The sequence below is a fragment of the Triticum urartu genome, chromosome 4A (assembly GCF_056163025.1).
Source record: "Triticum urartu cultivar PI428250 chromosome 4A, HENAU_Tu73, whole genome shotgun sequence".
Taxonomy (NCBI): Eukaryota; Viridiplantae; Streptophyta; class Magnoliopsida; order Poales; family Poaceae; genus Triticum; species Triticum urartu.
In genome coordinates, this window is record NC_141876.1 from 609,400,916 (window position 1) to 609,417,264 (window position 16,349).

The following is a 16,349-nucleotide window of genomic DNA, read 5'->3' on the forward strand; positions in this document are numbered from 1 at the left end:
TCCCCGACATTTGCTGGATCGGAGTCCGGGGATCGTCATCGAGCTGAACGTGTGCTCGAACTCGGAGGTGCCGTAGTTTCGGTGCTTGATCGGTTGGATCGTGAAGACGTACGACTACTTCCTTTACGTCGTGTCAGTGCTTCCGCAGTCGGTCTGCGTTGGGTACGTAGACAACACTCTCCTGTCTCGTTGCTATGCATCACATGATCTTGCGTGTGCGTAGGAAATTTTTTGAAATTACTACGTTCCCCAACAGTAATATCCCCAACAACCCCCGTTGACTACTAAAAAACATTTACATCAACTAAGTGGAGCTTGTCTTGCTAGGTCTAAATGGCCGCCAAGGCCCATTCATCGTGTTAGGCCGTGAACCAAGAGAACAGAAGCACAATTGGTCTCCAACATCGTCCCCATGACTTGCAGCGGTGAGCCGCGGAGGTATATGCTTCAGCATAAAGGATGGCTAGCTTCCCCACCGCTCATCGGAGTGGAACCGCCGCCTAATGCTTCAGCCGGATGGGAAGGGTCCCTATGCTACACAGACCATGGTTGGTTTTTTGATAAGGGGACGACAGTGGCCGGCGAGAGGGAAATACACTGATTGTGCACGCCGGCGGTGTCTCGGAGGTAGCCTTTATGGGACCCAAGCGGCGGCGGCCTCCTATGTTCTACTTCTCCACGATGATGGCGGCGGACGTGGACGCGCTGGCTACCGACTCGTCGACCTCCGCGCACCTAGCTTCTGTCTCCGCCTGCATGGCGCGGTCACAGGCACGGGAGACGTGGTCGCAGACATGGGATGCGCGGTCACAGACATGGGAGGCACTAGACGACGCATTGTCGTCGACGACAACGTTGATGCCCATGCCGCCGTGTTGGCATGGAGCAACTCGCCACTCCTCCTCGAGATGGCCTAGAGCGACGAGTTGCTAAACCACGCGCTGACTTAGGGCCGCGGCAACTGGCTCCATCGGGCTAGGCAAGGAGGTGGAGCAGCGAGCTTCCTCGCTCTTATCCAGCGGGCTCGGCTGGCCACCCAGCTGGCTTGTATGCTGGAAAACTGCTCTTCGGATGCCATCGAAAGAGTGGAGAAAATGGTAAAGGAGGAGATGATGAGGGAGCGGCGGAGGGGTGTGATTCCTTCCCAGCATTTGGCCTCGTTTAAATAGATGTTGCTTGCTTCACTCCCCCCATCTTACGATGGTTTTTATCATGAACTACAATACGAATGGGATGGAGAAGACACCGAATGAGGTGTTCTCCATGATAAAAACTGCAGAAGGAGGACCGCGGAAAAAACGGAAGCAAGTGTTTCTTGTGAATAAAACTGCCAATTTCAAAAAGAAAGGCAAGTCCAACAAGGGCAAGGGCGCCAGAAAGACCGGCTCCCAAAGCAACTCTAAGGGTGGAGCCAAGACTGAAACTGAGCGCTTCTAGGCATGGGACACTGGAAGAGAAACTGCAAGAAGTACCTGGCAGATAATAAGACCGAAAAAACCGGAAAAGGTATAACTGTTATACATGTTAATGTCATTGACATTTTGCTTGCTATCAAGAAGAATTCTATTTCTTGGGTATTTGATATCAGATCGGTTGCTCACATTTGCAACTCGATACAGGGGCTTCAGAAGGTCCACAAGCTAGCAAAGAATGAAGTCGTGATGTGCGTCGGCAATGGCGCTGGGATCGCCGCTCAATCCATCGGCATTATGCCTCTACGTCTCCCTTCAGGATTTATTTAAGAACTAAGCAACAGTTATTTTATTCCGGTATTGTGTAGAAACATTATCTCTGGATCATGTTTGGTACACGATGGGTATTCCTACAAGTTTGAGAACAATGGTTGCTCACTTTATTGTATTGATATGTTTTATGGATTTGCACCCATTGTTGGGGCCTTTTTACTAAATCTTGAATGTGGAAATGATGTCTTTAACATGAATGCTAAACACCTTAAGAAGGCTGATACCACCACCACTTACTTGTGGCACTGTCGCCTTGGCCACATCGGAAAGAAACGCATGCAAAGACTCAAAAAAGATGGAGTTTTACCGTCGTTTGATTTTGATTCATTTGACACATGTGAGGCTTTCTTGATGGGGAAAATGACCAAGACACCGTTCATGGGTCATCCTGAACGGGCGAGTAAATTGTTGGAAAAAATACATAGTGATGTATGTGGTCCAATGAGCACAATCACACTTGGTGGGTATTTCTGCTTCGTGACTTTTATTGATGATTTAAGTAGGTATGGATATATCTACTTAATGAAGTATGAGTCGCAAACCTTTGACAAGTTCGAAGAATTTCAGCATGAGGTAGAAAATCATCGTAACAAAAGGATTAGGCTGCGATCAGATCATGGCGGCGATTACCTTAGTCATGAGTTTAGCCAACATCTGAGTGACTGTGGAATCATTTCACAGCTTACGCCTCCCGACACTCCACATCGAAATGTAGTGTCAGAACGACGTAACCGAACCCTATTAGACATGGTAAGGTCAATGATGTCTCTTAAATATATGTTGATATCCTTTTGGGACATGCACTAGAAACTGTCGCTTATGCATTTAATAGAGCACCGTCTAAGTCTGTTGAGACCACACCATACGTTATGGCATGGGAAGAAATCCAATTTGTCATATCTTAAAATTTGGGGTTGTAATGCTTTTGTAAAACATCTGCAACCAAGCAAACTCGATGCCAGATCAGAAAAATGTTACTTTGTAGGTTATCCCAAGGAAACAATTAGGTATTCTTTCTACCACTCGTCCGATAACAAAGTGTTTATTGCCAGAAATGGACAATTTCTTGAGAAAGAATTTCTCACTAAAGAGGTGAGTTGAAGGACAGTACAACTTGACGAGATTAGTGAATCTTCAGTGACCATTGATATGGCTAAGGAACCAGAAGAAATTCTGCAAACTATCCCTACAACCAAGCCGGAAGTTGTCGCATGTGATGCGGAAACTTCAGAAAAGTCTGTGACTGAACCGCGTAGATCAGGTAGGGCCATCGTACCACCTGACTGGTTTCATATCATAACGAAATCTTCATCCTTAAAGACGATGAACCTACGCATTACAAGGAGCGATGGCAGGGCAAGGGAATGGCATAAATCCATGAAATCCAAAATGAAATCCATGTACGAAAATCAAGTTTGGAACTTGGTAGAACTTCCAGGAGGCGTAAAGCCCATTGGCTGTAAATGGATTTTCAAAAGAAACATAGATGCGGATGGTAACGTTACTATCTATAAAGCTAGACTTGTCGCGAAAAAGTTCCAGTAGTGGACTACGACAAGACTTTCTCGTCTGTAGCTATGCTTAAGTCTGTACGGATATTACTAGCAATTGCTGCTTATTTCGATTATAAAATATGCAGATGGACGTCAAAATGGATTTTCTAACTGGAAATCTCAAAGAAGATGTATGCATGATACAGCCTGAAGGTTTTGTCGTTTCTAAGGATGTCGAAAAGGTATGCAAACTTCCAAAGGACATTTATGGTCTAAAGCAAGCATCAAGGAGCAGGAACATTCGTTTTGATGAAGTGTTCAAAGAGTTTGGCTTCATCAGGAATGACGAAGAATCTTGTGTTTACAAGAAGTTTAGTGGGAGCGCAAAAGCATTTCTAATCTTATATGTGGGTGACATATTGTTGATTGGAAATGACGTGAATTTTCTTAGCAAAATAAAAGACTCATTAAAGAAGAATTTTTCAATGAAATACGTAGGCAAAGCGACATACATATTGGGCATCCGGATCTATAGAGATAGATCAAGACGCCATGATAGCGCTTAGCCAAAGTACGTACATTGACAAGGTGTTGAAAAGGTTCAACATGGAGAAACTCCAAGAAAGGCCTACTCCCTATGTCACCTGGCACAACACTGAGCAATAATCAGTGTCCTCGGACTCTCGATGAGAGAGTAAAAATGAATGATATTCCATATGCTTCAGCAATTGGTTCAATTATGTATGCCATGGTATGTACAATACCAGATGTTTCCTATGCGCTAAGTGTTAGCAACAAGTTCCAAAGTGATCTAGGATTGGAACACTGGGCATCAGCCAAAAATATTCTTAAGTACCTCAGAAGGATCAAGGATTTGCTTCTTCTGTACGGAGGTGATGAAGTGCTCGTTGTAATTGGTTACACCAATGCATGCTTCATGATTGACACAGATGACTTCAAATCTCAAACAGGCTATGTTTATGTATTGAATAGTGGCGCGGTGGACTGGAAAAGTTCCAAGCAGAAGACTGTGGCGGATTCTACGTCGGAGGTAGAATATGTTGGTACTTCAGAAGCCTCCAAGCTGACGGCCTGGATCAAGAAATTTCTTGAAGACCTTGGTGTGGTTCCAAGTGCTCTGGACCCGGTGCAAATCTATTGTGATAATAATGGCGCCGTGGCTCAGGCAAGGGAGCCATGTTCTCACCATAAGACAAAACATATTGAACGCAAATATAAACTCATTCGATATCACGTCGAAGTGGGTTTAGTGAAAGTATGCAAAGTTCACACGGATCTGAACGTGTCAGACCCGATGACAAAGCCTCTACCATGAGCAAAGCATGAGCAACACTAGATAGCCATTGGTGCTAGGGAAGCCATTTAACTAGATTATGACTCTAGTGCAAGTGGGAGTCTATAGGAGATATGCCCTAGAGGCAGTAACAATAGTTATTGTATCTCCGAGTTTGTAATTGAAGTTTATGTTCCATGCTATAACTGCAATGATTATCGAGTCTGCAATAATCATGAGGCTCGGAGGGAAACTCATTTCATGTGTGGTATATTAAAAAGTAAAATGTATTCCTAGTCATGCCTCTATGACTGGCTCAAGTGTTGCATAATTTCTTAGACCTTGAGGGTGTCGAGTTCCTGCGTTCTTGCTTCGTGAATTTTTGGGTTTGTTAAACGCCATCCGTAACTAGGTGGCTATTACGGCGGCTTACGGGTTCATGAAAAAGTATGACAAGGAATGAGGTAGCTCAAGATTGGGATTTTCTCCTCCGGCGATGGAGAGACATACTTAGGGCCATCTCGGTGTTATGGTATCCATCATCATCTGGCCAGACTCAATGTGATTTGTTCACAGGGATGCCGAAATGTGGAAACGAGATAAGGGAACAAAACCGGTAACGAGGTAACTGGCATAGTGGAAAAGTGTTGATCCACGGGGATGCCGATAAGTCTCATCTCGGGTGTTTGTAACATATCGCAAAGCAACAAGAATATCACACAACAATACATGTTCACTCGAATATTCATTCACGTGGGTATAGGGATCAATATGGATGTCCACGGTTTCGCTATTGATCATTGATCGGAAAGTGTTCCAGACATGTCTATACTTCACTGAACCTAAAGGGTCACACGCTTAAGGGTCATGTACTCATGTATCTACTAAATACTAGACAGGGAGTCTGAAAGAAAGTCACTGAAAAAGTTTTGGACACAACGGAAAAGTTTCGGCAAAACCAAAAAGTTGTTTCAGAGTAAACCATTGAGCCAAAAAGGTTTTGGAATACACCTGGAACTTTTTGGAGGGTACCCGATTGTTCTGGAAACTTATGGAATTTTTCCGGAGAAAAGAACCGGAAATGTTCTGGAGCTGCTGGAAATGCTTTGGTTGCTTTTTGCTAATGAAAATCATTAATCGAAAATGTTTTGGAACGCATCCAGAATTTTTATATGGGGTACTAGAAATGTTCTGGACCTTCACAGATATTTTCAGATTAATCGGTCACGAAAAAATGTTTTCATGAATAGTGGAAAACACTATTTAGATGCTTTTTGGAAAGCCACTTTTTGGGGCTTTTCCCAAAAGATCAAGAGGGATGACATGGAAGGATAAGAGCCCCTTTTTGAAAGGGCCCACTAGTGGTGGACAGCCAAGGGTGGAGCTCCATGGAGCTCCACTTGCCTCTCCATTATGCCTTTTATGTGAGACATATACCATGGGCATTTTGGGGTTTACACGTGCCACCCTACCCCTTACATTGTCCTATAAATAGAGGTAGAGAGAAGCTCTCCACACTCCAACTCTCATACACATGCCATGCATGATCTAGCTTTCTCTCTCCCTCAGATGAAATAGTTTCGTAGAGCCGAAAGGTTGTCTGGATTCCAACAGAAACTAATTTTGGACGGCGAAGCCCTACCGGATAGCTGACACCATATGTGTGCAACCCCGTAGAGAGGTCGTAGGTTCGATCTTTTGCCTGAGGGGCTGTTCAAGGGCCTCCCAGAGGGCTGTTCGAGTGACCGTCCGAGCTTCTGAGAGTGGCTCCTGAAGGGTTGTCTGAGTGACCGTTTGAATTTCTGAGAGTGGCTCCTGAAGAGCTGTCCGTGACATCGTCCGAGGGACTGTCCGACCGCCTCCCGAAGGCCTGTCCGTGGTATAGATGACGGAGAACATCCTCGCGGTTGGGAGGTTGTAAATCCTACCTGCGGGGATCTGCATCGACGATCTACATCGACTCTACTTCCGCTGCGCCACGAGTCGGTAATGATCAGATCAAAACCTTGTATGCATCTCCATAGTGATCCTGGCATGTTCATAGTGCGGAAATTTTTTGTTTTCTGTCGCGCTCCCCTACAATGTTTTCTTGAACAGATTATGGGTCACTCGGAAAGGCATCAAGGAAGAGCGACGCGTTAAGCTACAGAATTATGCTCCTTGAAGCCTTCACTGGAAGGAGACCCACAGACCCTATGTTTGGTGCACAACTAACACTTAGGCAGTGGGTTTATTCATCGGGCATTTCCTGCAGAACTTGTCCAAGTTGTTGATGGTCAGCTTCTGCAAGGTTCCTCTCTTCCTTGCTGCAGCCGGGACGGTTGTTTTCTAGCGTCGATCTTCCAATTGGGATTGATCTGCTCTAGCTACTTGCCTGGCCAGAGGATGACTATGAGCGATGTGGTTGTTACGCTCAAGAAGATCAAAGTTGAGTACACCAAACTAATACAATTGGGATTCGCAACGTTCATAAGAAAAAGAAAAAACATTACAAAAAATTCTGAACATAACCTTATCTTATTTTAATTTGTAGTTAGTGTAATTAGAAGCATTTCCCTGCAAAAATAAAATAGAAGCATCAAATATGGCCTAAATATATCTGAATCTTATTGTGAATTTAGATGGGAAATGTAACAGAACTGAGTTGTGTTTCCTACCAATTTTGTATCCAGATTAGATTTCACAATAAATGTGGTATTTATAATTCTCTAATTATTGAAGGGAATATGACATACTGAGTTAGTGTGCACCAAAGTTTACCCTTTTTGCATCCCATAATATAAACATGTGTTTTTTTTACTTTCACAATATAGACATGTTCAAAAAACAGAATTGCCATGTGAAAATTTTAAATTTATGTATAAGCCTCATATGTAGGTGCTCTTCCCAATATTCTATCAAGGGAGCAAAATATACCTCGAGTTACTATGGAGTGTCCATCCTACATACATATGTAATCTCACATATTCATACGCTCTGTTGTTGTAGTGATGGAGGAGGTCGTAGTTTTGATTGTGGGCGCAGGGCCTGCAGGGCTCGCAACTGCAGCATGCCTTAGCCAATTCTCTATCCCCTATGTCATCGTTGAGCGTGAGAATTGCAGCGCATCACTATGGCGCAACCGCACGTATGACCGGCTGAAGCTACATCTAGCGAGGGAATTTTGTGAGTTGCCACACATGCCGTACCCAGCAGATACCCCAACATACATACCAAAGAACACTTTCATCAAGTACGTGGATGACTACATTGAGTGTTTCACTATCCATCCGAGGTATCTCACTGTTGTTGAGTCATCCACATATGACTTCAATGGAAAATATTGGTCCATCATGGCGCGCGACATGGCAAAGTGCACAATAGTTAATTACAGGGCGAAGTTTCTTGTTGTGGCAAGTGGTGAGAATAGTGTTGAGAATATTCCAGTGGTCCCTGGCCTGGAAAACTTCTCGGGTGTGGCCATCCACTCATCATGTTACAAGTCAGGCATCGACTACTCCGGGAGGAATGTGTTGGTCATCGGATCTGGTAACTCTGGGATGGAGATCGCCTACGACCTTGCTTCTCATTGTGCCAATACTTCTATAGTTATACGAAGTCCGGTATGTATAATATATGTGACTTTAACTGCAAATCTCTTTTATATATCTTATTTTATCTTGCATATTGCAAAAGATGGTGACCCTTTTGTGGTTGCAGATTCATGTAATGACAAAGGAATTAATCCGACTAGGGATGACACTTGTCCATTATCTTCCACTAAAGATGATAGATGGTCTCCTTTTGATGATGGCAAATTTCGTATTCGGGGACCTCTCTAGGCATGGCATCACAAGACCAGAAAAGGGTCCACTTGTCCTGAAGTCGGAAACTGGTCGATCCGCAGTGATTGATGTTGGCACCATAGGGTTAATCAAGAATGACAAAATTAAAGTGAGCATATCCTTGGTCAAAATGTACATAGTATAAGAAATTTAGTTTCATATATGACAAGTTATAGTTTTTAACCTGTTGTAGGTTCATGGAAGGATTACTAAGATCAAAGGAAAAATAATTGAATTTGAAGGTGGGAAGGAAGCCTCCTTTGATGCCATTGTGTTTGCAACCGGATACAAAAGCACAGCAAATTCATGGCTCAAGGTAATAAGATAAACTGAGATTTTAATTTCGTCCACTGTAACTTCTCTAGATGCAAGACTTGTTATATGTTCTAAATCAAGTAAGATTTGCAAGTGCAGAATGATAAGGACATGCTAAATAGCGATGGCTTGCCCAAGAAGGAATTCCCTAATCATTGGAAAGGGGCAAATGGGCTCTATTGTGCCGGGTTAGGGAGAAGGGGATTGGCTGGTATTGCCATGGATGCTAAGAACATCGCCAATGACATTAAACGTAGCAGACTCTATGTGCAGCTAAATTAGCATTTATATGTCTTCTTTTTTTTTGAAGGGAAGCATTTATATGTCTTCTACTAGGAGAAAAGTGTTGGATTCCTACAATTTATCCATAATAGGTTCGATCAGATGCTGCAAATTTTAGTTCATGTCAGAGTCCTATATGATACTCCCTCCGTTCCTAAATATAAGCATTCTCAGAGATTTCAATATGGACTACATACGGAGCAAAATGAGTGAATCTACACTATAAAATATGTCTATATACATTTGTATGCAGTCCATATTGAAATCTCTTAATGGGCTTATATTTAGAAACGGAGGGAGTAGAATATTATTCCTAGTGTTGTACCATTACAGTCTACAGTAGGTTGTGTCCAAGTTTTAAATTTGACAGTTTTCTGCCTGTTTTGGTTTAGTTATCCTTTATTATAAATAATCTAATGAAACTGGTCCAAAATATCGTGCGTTCTCGGGTTGTTTCCCAAATATTCTGAAACAGGTCCAAATATTCCATGGTATAGTGAATTGGTCCGGAACTGCAGTTAAACATGCAGGCTCGGGTAGTTTCCCAAATATTCTGAAACTTTCGTCAGTGCTTCCCAAATCTTCCCATGATCATTTTAAGTCTGGCTGCTTAGCCTGAAAGACCAGACCATGACGTCCCCGGCAGCATCAGTGAGGAGGCGGTTTAGAGGGCCGCCTGGCACGGAACATGATGTCGTGTCGACGGTTCCAAATTCGCCACAGCAGCAGCAGCCAGACAGTGCTCCAGTAGCGATGGTGCAGAGCGCCAGATCATCTGAAGCTTTGCACAACCTTCTCTCCCAAAGGTCTCAGGCAGCTAGCACGTTGAGGGGACATGATATAATTGCTCCCAAGTGACAACCCAGGCTGTTCACATTTCTCATTTCATCGGGCATTTGATCAAGTAGCGACAGTGCCGAGAGCCAGATCCTCTGAAGCTATACAACCTACCCTCCCAAAGGTCTCAAGCAACTAGCACGTTGAGAGGGCATACAGATCTTCATGGCATGCTATAAACCCAGTGCTAAATACAGACATCATTTGCAGATTCAGAGTGGGCGTCCATGGGCAACTTTGAGACTTTAGTACCTTGATTCATCTGCCAGTTACATTTCTTCTAGAGCTTTTCTCCTTTCATTCATTCATCATCTGATCCTTGTAGGTCATGGACAAGAAGCTCGCACTCCCTAAGAAGCAACTTCCAGTTTTGTGCCAAAAGATCAGGTATTTGATCAGCAAGATGAAATCGAAGAGTTTCTATTTTCCAGACAAAATAAATACTGTACACTGTGCGCCATGAAACATGCTCTGTTTGATACTGGTATAAACATCAGAATCCCTGTCCTGCTGATACTTTGCTATAAAAACATTTGAATCTTAATGTATGTTAATACAGAAGATGCCGGAGCTTGGCAGACTGGTAAGAAATCACCACCACATGGCAGCAATGAAGATGCCGGGGCTTTCTACAGAAGTTGAGATTAGTGGTGACCCAACAGGTCAACGTTAAAGCCCTTTATCCCTCATCGTTTTCTTCACCTTCTCGAGCTCCTCCAACCTACCCGTGTTGTCATACATTTTCATCAGTGTGACGAAATGATGCGCATTGTCAGGCTCCAGGTCGAATAACTTCTTGGCGGCAATTTCGCCTATCCTTATGTTGCCATGTACTGAACTAGCATGAAGCAGCGCCCTCAAGACTGTTGGCTCGCTGCCGAGATGCGGCCGCTTCGACATGAACTCATAAGCCTCATCCACCATCCCAGCTTTGCCTAGCATGTTGACCACAGAGGTACAGTGCTGTACAGTATGCTGAATCCTGTACTTGTTCTCCATCTCAGAGAACAGCCTCATGCCGCCCTCCACCAACCCTAGATTGTCGCATGCGGACAGCACCGCGACGAAGGTGGCCTCGTTCGGCTGCAGTCCGGAGTCAACCATGCGGCGGAACATCATGAGAACGCCGAAATGTTGGCTGTGTGCAGAGATTATAGCATTCCATGACGCCAGATCCCTCGCGGGCATCGACTCGAAAATGGAAAGAGCATGTCCTAGCTGTTTCTTTCTGGCGTACATTCCAATCAGAGCATTTGCCACTGGCAACTCTATCTCAAGCTCATGGCGAATCACCCAGGCATGAACCTCCAGTCCCTGTTTGCCATCATCAGGGTGATGGCAGAGCATCTTCGACAGCACGACCGAGTCGGGCTTGTGCCCTTCTCCGAGCATCCTTCTCCAGACCTCCGTTGCCTGAGGAGAGAGGCCACCGTGCCCCAGCAAGCCAGCGAGCATGACGTTCCACGAGACGGCGTCCCTCTCCGGCATTGCGTCAAACACCTGGCACGCCATCTCCAGGTCGCCGCACTGGGCGTACATCTCCACGAGGGCGTCGCACACGGAGACGTCGGCAGCGAGGCCGGCGCCCACGGCGTCGCGGTGCACAGCCCGACCGAGCTCGGCGGACCGGGCGCCTGCGCAGGCCCGGAGCGCGCTCTCGAAGGTGAACCCGTCGCGCGGGGCGCCCTCCTCGTCCATCTGGAGGTAGAGGGCAAGCGCATCGTCGTAGCGGCCGACGTGTGCGTAGCCGGCGACGAGGCAGTTCCACGGGAACGCGCGGTCCCGGCGGGTGCGCGCGGGAAGGAGGTGGTCGAAGATGTGGTGCGCGTAGGCGAGGAGGCCGAGGGAGGCGTGGATGTGGAGGAGGCGGAGCGCGAGGTCCGGGTGGCGGCGGAGGAGGGAGACGGGCAGGAGGCCGCGGAGGGCCGCGAGGCGGCGGCGCGGGGACGGGTGGAGCGGGAGCGCGGCGAGGAGCGGGGCGAGGAGGGACGGCGTGAGGAGGCGCGGCTGGGCCTCCAGGTCGGAGAACACGCGGTCGAGGGTCGCCGGACGTGTCGGCGGCGGTGTCGGCGTGGAGAGGGGAGGGGCGAGGCGGGTGGAGGGAGCCGGAGCGCGGCGGTGGCGCCGCCGCGGGAGCGCGCGCGAGGCGTGGGTGACAGCTGCGGTCAGCGCCATTGGTTGCTTATCGTTGCTTTTCAGTTCAGAAAGCTGTCAGTCAGTCTTTTTCTTAACGCAACGCAGACGCAAAAGCTCGTATAAGCGCGCATACACTCACCCTTATAAACACATACTATCCTATATGCACCTTCAAGAAACTGAGCCGGCATATCGAGATTTTACGAAGTTACCGTAGGCGCCTTGTAGTCGGCAGGAACGTATCCTCCCGCTAAAAGCGTATCACCAAAAATTCTGAAATAAATTCAGGATAAATGCGAGCACTAGGACTTGAACCCTGATGGGCTATACCACTGTCACGTGGATTAGTAGATTCCATCAAAACTTTTTTTTACTAGTAATAAAGATGCAATAAAAATAAAAATAAAATAGTAAAAGAGCTCCAAAAGTCCAAGAAAATAGGAGCAAGTGCTTGCCATGGACATAGTTTTTTTTGTGTGGGTAGTCATGGACCTAGTTTTGACTATAGGCTAACCCGTGCTTCGCTTCGCCGTTATTCGCTTGTTGGATTAAATCTTTTATATCTAGTAGAGTAGATTATTATGATAGTTGTTTTGTTTTGATTTTATCTGTGTTGACTTATGTTTTGAGAGTGTTTTTTTTCATATGTCTTGTTCCATTGCTATTGGAGAAAGTATTTGTGCCTAGACGAGAATGAAGTTATTTGTTGTGTGATTGGAGTGTCTTTACATGTTCAGCCTTGATGTCAGCATGTCAGCCGGTGGTGATTGTTTGAGCCTACCGAGAGCTCATATTCCATACTAAAACAGTGAAAGTATTTATGTAACGCTAACATGGGGCTCACCCGACTTCTAACCCAGAAAAAGTTAGCCGAATTAATAGATGTTTTCCTCACTCGGCTCCCTACTCTTTATTTAGTTTCTTCACTCACCTGACTTCTAACTCAGAAAAAAAATCAACTCTATTTTTTATTTGAAAAAGTTAGCTGAATTAATAGATGTTCAAGGATTTCTAAAAATATTATAAATTTTAGAAAAAATCACAAATTTATAAAATAATCATTGATTTTAGAAAATAATTGTAAATTAAATAATTTTTCAAACTTCTAAAAAATCACAGACTTAAGAAATATCTACAAATCTAATAAATATTAATGAATCCAACAAATATGTTAATTTTAAAAAAATGTTTGTGTTTTTAATGTTCACAAGTTTTAATAAGCGCTCAGGAATTAAAATGTGAACAAATTAAAAATTAGAAGTGAAAGAGAAATAAAAACTACACAACACATGCACTTACAGGGGGGGCCCGCAATGACACCACTACCCCCAAAGCACCAGGACGATTCAAATCAACAAAGCTTAGTATCTATATACATATATATTGATTGATTGATGTGTTAGGGAAGCACACTTAGGCGGTCAATTTGATCCTTCCTAACTGAATGTCGAGGCATATATACATCTTAGAAATGACAATTACTGAATTTATGGCACATTTGATTCAAAACTAATATAAGAGCTTTAGTTGCTTTTGCAGTTTGTTGAATCAGTCTGACATCATTCTCTTTGAAAAAATATATTATAACAGTTATATGCTAATTATTATATTTTTGTTAGTTGTTAGCTCAATATGCCAATGTTGAGGTGCATATCGGGCAAAACGCCTCCTCTAGCCGAGGACGATCAGCAAGCCTGCCGAGGAGCTTAATTGTGGGATGACATCCTATGCTAGGACGACAAGAGTAGAAATAGATAAGTTCTCGATAGAGGGGGCATGTGGAAGCGATATTGTGCGATAAAATGCTCTGGAAATTTCGGCCGACTTAGGTATTCATTTTGCACTTTGAGTGGTTACAATTAAGAAAGGGTAGGGTATCAATGTTGGTAGATGAATCTTGTTGTTGCTCAGTTGAACTCAACCAAATCCCAGTGAAAACTCTTCGAAATTACTTATAGAGATTGTGTTCAGTGGTTCATGCATGGGAAAGCAGGGCGATGGATCAAATATAACATAGGTGAATTAACCAAGCAGAATGAAATAATTCTTCTAGGAGCTATCCATGACTCCATACCCTATCTAAAGCAGCACAAAATCTGGTTGTGATCAACTTAATTTGTCACTAGAGCCCCAAGGTGGGTATGTTCTTAATTAGTACTATTGCATAAGAAAAAAGAAAAGAAATGGAAGGGCTTCTTTGGTTCACAGATAGAGGATTCAGATATCATGGCATACTGAATCATACATGAAATAACAACCGAAAGATATGTTGTTTTAGTTATTTTTTGCACCATAATAAAAACGCAAGAACTCCATGAGATTGGCCCCGAGGGAAATTTGTATTCTGAGTTCCATAGGAAAAAAAATCCTAGGGCTTCCAATCCTATAAACCTATTAAGGCATGAAAAAATCTTAAAAATCAAGTGGCCCTAAAGTGACACGCACACGAGTTAATACTTATTCCCTTGTATCAAAACATAAGACGTTTATTTATACTCCAGGGGAATATCATATATCACAAGTGCATCGCTTGTCACCCGGCAATAAGTAGTTAATGTCGGTTGGAGGTGACTGGCAATGGCAGCATGGACCTCTTTGGCGGAGGAACTGAGCACACATTGTCTTCTTCCTCCTTCTCCTCCTCACCGCGACCTCTCTTGGGTGGGAGAACCTCCTCCACGTCCTTTTCATCGTCATTGTCTGGTGTGGTGGCGAACACGTGTTTTAAGAAGTTGCAACAGAGATGAGGACTAGACCACCAGTCATCGATCAAGATAGGCGGCGGCAGCAAGGTCTTGGTGCTCATGTCGAGGCAACATTGGTGGACCTGCTTGTAGTCCCCCGCATTGAGGCTGAAGCACAACACGCCGCCACCGCCACCACCACCATTGTTCTCCAATGCACACAACATCGGGAGGATCGGCTCCACGCGTGGTAGCCTCGCCGCCTTGAAGCCCTCCATTTCCCACAGTTCAGCCACACGGAGGTCCTCACCGCCGTCGTCCCTCTCCCACTGCTCGGTGGCCACGTCCATTGCCCATACCTCCACCGCCATGTCCCCAGGCGGCACGGGCTTGTCGCACGTTTTGCAGGCTGAGAATGGATTTTTAGATCTCGGGTGCCTAGGCACCCCCTTATCTTACCATTCCTTTAGAATATGGTCCATCGAGATTTGTGCGACTCACTGTAGCCAAGGAAACCATTAGCAGTTCTGGTGCCTCGTTAAGTGCAGGAGTTGACATGTCGACCCGGTCGTGAAAATACCTCTTAAAAAACTATTCAAAAGGCTTTGCAGCCGACAACTCTCTCTGGTTACTTTTGCATGCCGCGCACTCTCTCTCTCTCTCTCTCTCTCTCTCTCCTCTTCTTTCGTTTCAACACCTTAGCATCTCACGGGTGAGGAGCGACAGTGAGCCAGCGGTGCGACAGGTGACCCAGCTTTACTGCTCTCTGAACGAATCAATAAGGATTACCCGCACCCAAACCCTGCGTGTGCAATGTTGATGTACAATTAGATGTTAGATCTTGATCGAAGTAATTACCACCATTGAAAGTATTGTTCATCAGGCATCACATAGAACGCTCTTGTTCGTTTGTTTAGTTTTCCTTCTAAGTGTTTCTCTATTTTGACATCGCTAATCTCCCAAAGTACAACATTTAAGCAAAAAACTATTTTGTGAGCAAAATATTGTCTAGAGGACCTGTGATTAGGGTGCTAATAAATGTGGATCTTCAAGGAACCCTCCCTGACAAAACTCTCCTTCATCAATAGTCTCAATAATGGCGACCTGCAAAAAGAAGTGATGGCCCATCAAATCACTAGTCAGCCCACAGACTGGCCAAATTGGATGAAGAGATGCTGCCTCGCCTATGTCAGATACCTATCCCTCCTACTAGGGGCCTACCATGGAATACGCTAATATACGGCCTTTCATGCCACGGTGGAAAAGGCTATACGGCTGACAACACACATCCCGATACTGGTTCAACATGGTGGATTCCGAGCTACCCGCAGACCGGCCTCTGCAACGTTTTATCGGAGAAGAGAGAGAGATTGTGCATGCATGTGCGAAAAGTGCTTGCAGCTACCGAGCTTCATTGCTCTTGATATTTGAATTTTTTGAAAAACACACTTTCGATGCTCAAAAAAATCTTAAAACAAATATGTGAATACGTACACATATTCCTAAGGACTGGTAGAAATCTAGAGATGAAATACTTTGTATTTTAGGAAATACAAAAAAGAGAAATTTCTGACAGATATGGCACCTTTTTTCTCGTATATAATGTCAGAAATTTGTTTTTTTCTATAGTCCAAAACAAAACGACATTTGTACCGAAACTTGCAACGGGTATTCGGAATGTGTATATGCATCCTGGAAAATAATTTCACATTTTTTTAAAACTTCAAAAATACGAATTT

The 16,349-nt window shown here is 44.5% G+C and overlaps 2 protein-coding genes and 1 pseudogene across 10 annotated transcripts; 2 read left to right on the top strand and 1 right to left on the bottom strand.

Annotated features, from left to right (window-relative positions):
* Positions 1–3,938: 3,938 nt before the first annotated feature.
* On the top strand, positions 3,939–4,910 carry LOC147977299 (secreted RxLR effector protein 161 pseudogene; annotated as a pseudogene).
* Positions 4,911–6,026: 1,116 nt separating this feature from the next.
* On the top strand, positions 6,027–10,447 carry LOC125529165 (putative indole-3-pyruvate monooxygenase YUCCA11). 9 transcript variants are annotated; one of them, XM_087519261.1, is made up of 6 exons: positions 6,027–6,959; positions 7,521–8,134; positions 8,232–8,465; positions 8,550–8,672; positions 10,116–10,177; positions 10,350–10,447. In XM_087519261.1, coding segments are annotated over exons 1-6 (1,062 nt in total). In that variant the 5' UTR covers positions 6,027–6,958; the 3' UTR covers positions 10,378–10,447. The 9 variants fall into 9 exon arrangements, with proteins under 9 accessions (XP_087375387.1, XP_087375389.1, XP_087375385.1 ...); XM_087519263.1 differs by having other exon boundaries at positions 10,353–10,440; XM_087519259.1 differs by having other exon boundaries at positions 10,116–10,274; positions 10,350–10,438.
* LOC125529166 (pentatricopeptide repeat-containing protein At4g25270, chloroplastic) lies at positions 10,278–11,998 on the bottom strand. Its single transcript, XM_048693576.2, has one exon. The coding sequence runs from the start codon at positions 11,963–11,965 to the stop codon at positions 10,460–10,462; it is 1,506 nt and encodes a 501-aa protein (XP_048549533.2). The 5' UTR covers positions 11,966–11,998; the 3' UTR covers positions 10,278–10,459.
* Positions 11,999–16,349: the final 4,351 nt, after the last annotated feature.